The following is a 5228-nucleotide window of genomic DNA, read 5'->3' as shown; positions in this document are numbered from 1 at the left end:
GAAAACTGGAAAGGGTCTAACAACTACATAAAAAAGAAAACAATTCCAGTGCTGTATTATTTGTATTCATGTGTTTCCTTTTGGGGGTAGGGATTTATTGTGTTACACAGGCCCCAAGTGATTGAATTTACATGTCCAGACTCAACTCCACCACGCAGAAACGACCGCCTCGTGGCTCGCGGATAAAAGTTTCCGACGAATCAACACTTTCATTTAAAAAAGGCCAAACTGTATACTAAAATAGCTTTATCCCTATCTCCCTTTGCAGACAGCGAAACCAGAATATTTGTTCAGTTGGTGTTTTTCCCTCCATTCTTTGGGGGGAAAAACTTGCATCGATAAAGTAGTTGTAGGATTTATTTGACTCTCGATGCGTTAAAACTGTATATTTAAAAGCGATTATTAATGCCAAGTGATGTGCAATACAGAATTTTGGCATTGTTATCGCTTTTTGCGTGGTAAAGCTTCTTTTACCGCAGGCCTATTCTTTCGATGTCATGTCTATAAATAAAAACGTATTCTTTTCAAAACATTGGTAGGGGCCTGGAGAAAAAAGTTCCCAGCAACCACGTCAGCTCCCCCAATGCAGTCTGACGTCAGTCTCTCCATTGGTCCGCCGGAACCAATTTACATATCTGCGACTTCCCCTGGTGTAAAAATGGAGTTGCGTTGACCACGCCCCTTTCTGGAGCAAGCCAATTATATGCTGCGATGCAAATATATCGCTTGCTATTTGTGGCCGTATTTTGTCAATCTGAGAGGAAGGATTATGTCATAGGACCACTGTGCACATAAAAACAAGGATTCTATGTGTCGGTCTGCTCATTTCATTTCTGTTTGTAAATAACTGCGTTTGTATTTTTATGTATGTTTTTGTCAAGCAAATAGATGCGCCTGTAACGCGCTTCATTACAAACAACTGCATTCCGCCATCGCCTTACAGTTATCTGCGTGTATAAAGTTCACAAGAAAGAAGAAAACAAATAAAAATCCACACTTTCAAACGTCCGAACCGTACTGTGTCCAGGACACCGGAGAATAAACTACACAGTAGCCCTTTTCGAGGCAAAGAGCTAGAGCTTCACCAACAGAACAGAAATGTTGCCAGAACTGACGGCTGCCGCGAGTTTCGTGTCCAGTTTACTGAGGACAAGGGGCTTTCTGAGCGAGCACAAACTTCAGATCTTCAGTCATGCACTCCAGGAAGCTTTAGCGGGTAAGTCATGAAAAAGCTCGGGACATTCGTGGTTTAAACCGGGGGTAATCAATGCTTCACTTACGATCAACAAATCATCCTCTGTGTCTGCTTACAGCTTTACTGGCATTTTAACATGTTCATGACAAGCATACAGTTAGATAAAACTCCCCTTTGTCTTAGTGATACTGAAGTCATACAATCATAACTTATAACTAAGCACAGTGGTGCTCGATAACTTTATATTTATTTTGGGGTCCTACAATTTTATAAGACTAGGCATAAATTACTATTTTGAGCCTTGTAATATGTCGCATGATTTTCAGTGAAAAGAGGTGCAAGTGTGTGAGTGCAACGAAAAGGCGTCGTTACAGAGGTTGAATTAACTTTGCTCGAGATGAAAAATACGGGAAACGCCTAACAGTTTTCATTCTTAAACTGCGCCAGAACTCTTAACCCCTTTTTTACTATCTAACCTAATTCGAGTCCACCTTTTGTCTGTTGATGAGGAGTTTGTGATCTTAGAAGCGCTAAAGAACTTTGCGTCCAGTTTTTAACGTTCAGCGTTTGGTTACGTGTAATGCCTCACAGCACGGGCATTGATTGAATGAAACGATTACTTGTAGGCCGCTTTCAATATACAAAAAAGGGAATTGGTCTGTTGAATTGAATTTGTGCTTCCGTAAATATTGCTATAAAGAGAAAACAAGGTTAGAAATATTTTGAGCGTAAAATTTCCGTCTTGGCACATATCGTTTCGAACTGATTTTTCGTTTTAGTTGCGCGTACACGATGACACTGCTGTATTTTGTTTCACTGTCACTTGTACTATATGTTGAAATCGTCTATACATATCTTAAACCGATTAATCACTAACATCACTAATTTTTCTCACACTCGGATCTGTCTACTTTTCATCGAGACATAACACAGTATAGCGGACTTTGCCTTATTGAAGCTTGGACGGCCCTGTTTTAATTTTGGAAGGGCTTATGTCGCTGTGAGATGAAACCTACTTTATAATCGAGCAGTTTCTTTTGTATAGTTTCTTTCGTAGTTGATCACGATGCGCTTTTGGATTACATGCATTATCAGTTTTTAAAAGCAAATGTAATCTCAACCTTGATCTTTTTTCTATAGATCATTACAGACAACACTGGTTTCCAGACAAGCCTCAGAAAGGATCGGGATACCGCTGCATACGGATTAACCATGAAATGGACCCCATCGTCAGCAAAGCTGCCAGCAGAATCGGACTGAACAGCCAGCAGCTTTACCAGTTGCTGCCTAGGGAGCTGACCCTCTGGATTGATCCTTACGAAGTTTCCTACCGCATCGGCGAAGATGGATCTATCTGTGTACTGTACGAGGCCGAGCCGCCCGCAGTTGGCAGCAGCGCCACTGCCCTTACCAGCAACTCTTTCAACTCCCTGTACACATGTAAAAACCAGCTGCTGTTGGGCCGCACGAGTCCACCCAAAAACTACCTGATGACCGTCTCGAGCTAGAACGTGTGCGCAGCCGGTCCAGGCATCTACTTGAGATAGGCAATGTGTACTTCAGGGAGGGGGATCAGGGGAGCGCAAGCAGCGTACGATTCACAGTTCACCCTCTGGAAGCAACAGGGGATAAAATAAGTACATTTAATTTATTTTTTTTCCTTTTTGTTTTCTTTGTTCTCCCCCGCTTTAATGAAGGGTTGGTACTTTCCCACTCATTTGTTTTTTTTGGACAAAAATTAAATAGGCACTCTGCACATAAAATAGATTATTTAAAAATAAAAAAAAAGAAAGACAAGGCACAAAATGTACCTCATTGAACTATAAGGAAACAAAAGGCTACTCCTGAGTAGCCTGCACTTTTGCACTGCCGAAGCATTCAGTCTTTTGTCCCATGAAATTTTCCCCAGCCCTCCACTTTGTGCACCCCTTTTCTTATTCTAAAAAACTGAATGCCGGACAATACTTTTTTCATGTATTATATACAAGTTCATAACACTGCTTAATTTCTTTGGGATTCTTTTTTTGTTGTTGTTGTAAGCCCCCAAAGAGAGCATTTGCTGATTGCCTAATAATTTCTACAGAAAGGTGCAATAATAATAATAATAATAATAATACAAAAAATAGTTAAAAGAGAACCCCATCAACTAGAGGTTTGCAGAAACTGATGAGGCCACTGCACTTAGCCTGAAGTAACTTGACAATGCCTTTGCTTCGCATTATTCCACTCCTCCTAGGCTGTAAAGTGCAGCTTGGCAAGAAATAACAAAAAATTAAATACAAATCTCATTTTCAAAACCTGCTTGATACATTCTGACTAAAAAAAAAAAAAGTGGTTTCCTATGGAAACTACAAAATGCACTAATTGTTATTTCTTTTTCTATCTGCCCTGATTTTATTTTTTAAAGTGCTACTTACTGTCCAGCATTACACTGCAGATAAAAATCGCATTGACTTTATAAACTGGGCCTTACTGACTGACTAGCCTTCTGCAAACTGCTGTGAAGCATTACTGCCAAAACTGCAGCCAGCGTTGTTTGGGATTTGTTATACAAAGGGTGACACGGGAAAAAAAACCAAAATGATTCAAATAATATTTAAGGGAAGATGTTGTGCAATAAAATGTATTGGGGGTCACTCATTTAATTTTATGTTCTTGGGCGGTTAAAGGGTTTGTTTTTAATCCCTGTTTGTTTTTCTTTCTTTTGCTTTGTTCATCTTTATACAACACATACTGTGAATGTGAATCATCTCGTTTAACCAGGTTTTCAACTTTGGGGATGAGTGTTGCCGATTCCGAGGGAGTAAGCCATCCTGTGTTTATGGGATTCCCTTTCTTAAGTATTCATTGCTTGCTTGAATAAGCTGTGAGGTAGCAGATTTGGTAGCGCAAAGAAGAAAAAAAAAAAAAAAAACGTAAAAGTCATTTTTATTCTAATGCTGGAATGTAGTAACATTACATTTTTTTTTAATTTTTATTTTTAGTTGTAGGATTTTTACTTTCCAGCTGGGCTGTTGAACAGTCCTTTTTCCTCACTTTTTAAGGTCAAGGAGATTTTAAGATGAGGTGGTGGTAATGTGTATCAGTTTATGTACATTTTTTAATGGATTGTGTACATATATATTGACAAAGATGTACAGTTTTGTACTTTATGCAAAAAAGTCATTTTATGAAAATAAATGATTTTTTTTTTAATATAAAAGCTTTATTTCACCACATGATTGTTTTCTCTGTTTTTGTGCTCCAATCTTGAGCCAAATTGTGCCTCCAGAGAGTCTGTCTGGTTCAGCATTGTGCAATGGAGTTGTTCAAAATAAAAAAGATAAAACCATTCTCTCTCTAAAAACTGAGCGCTCATAAAATGTGCCTGTCATTCTTCTACCAAACATTCACCACGGTCAGTACCTTTAAAAGAAGGTGAAAGAAGAGTTAAGAATGACAAAAAGTGATTGTCTTTGGGAGTATATCTAAAATTCACCCTGTGAAAGAGAATTGTAAGAGTGAAAAGTAAAAACTTCAAGTTACAAGATGATTCATCACATTTTTTCCGTTTGCTTTTCAGTATGAGTGTCACTCTCACGCTTTTTTTCGTTTTGTAGGAGCACTCAGATGTAGCTCTACATACAGTACTGTAACCCATTTTAAAGCTACAAGTACGGTGACACATTTCTTTTGTCTGTTTTTATTTCAAAGTGTCTAGACGTTTCGGAGGGGCGAAAAAGGACACAAACCTCTTATTTCGTGTAATAGTGCTTTTCACTCTTCAAAAATAAATGGAGTTTCCATGCTATCATGTGAAATCTATAAGATTCATCCCATATTTCCAAACAAAACTGGCACATTTGGATTTTCAGGATAGTAGGAATGTCTTTGTGGTCACAATGGCTGCAAGGTATCCTTAACTGTCAGCATTCATCATATTTTTCTTAGTTTTGACACAAGCAATTCAGATTATGATTTGAACAACTTACCACCACTTTCCATCGGTAAGTTACTGTATTTACTTATTATATTGTGTCTTTTCTTGTAAAGC

At 38.4% G+C, this 5228-nt stretch overlaps 1 protein-coding gene across 1 annotated transcript; it reads left to right on the top strand.

Moving 5' to 3' along the window:
- Positions 1–811: 811 nt before the first annotated feature.
- btg2 (B-cell translocation gene 2) lies at positions 812–4335 on the top strand. Its single transcript, XM_039748598.1, has 2 exons — positions 812–1216; positions 2336–4335. Exons 1-2 carry the CDS (start codon positions 1099–1101, stop codon positions 2701–2703), a joined length of 486 nt encoding a protein of 161 aa, XP_039604532.1. The 5' UTR covers positions 812–1098; the 3' UTR covers positions 2704–4335.
- The last annotated feature ends 893 nt before the right edge of the window (positions 4336–5228 follow it).

This window comes from Polypterus senegalus, chromosome 3, assembly GCF_016835505.1.
Source record: "Polypterus senegalus isolate Bchr_013 chromosome 3, ASM1683550v1, whole genome shotgun sequence".
Lineage (NCBI taxonomy): Eukaryota > Metazoa > Chordata > Cladistia > Polypteriformes > Polypteridae > Polypterus > Polypterus senegalus.
This window is presented reverse-complemented; position numbering and strand designations above follow the sequence as displayed.

Bases quoted from the DNA above. Each gene is read 5' to 3' on its own strand.
- btg2 (XM_039748598.1), top strand. From the start codon at position 1,099: ATGTTGCCAGAACTGACGGCTGCCGCGAGTTTCGTGTCCAGTTTACTG. The intron at 1,217-2,335 runs GTAAGTCATGAA...TTTTTTCTATAG, and splicing joins ACTCCAGGAAGCTTTAGCGG to ATCATTACAGACAACACTGG.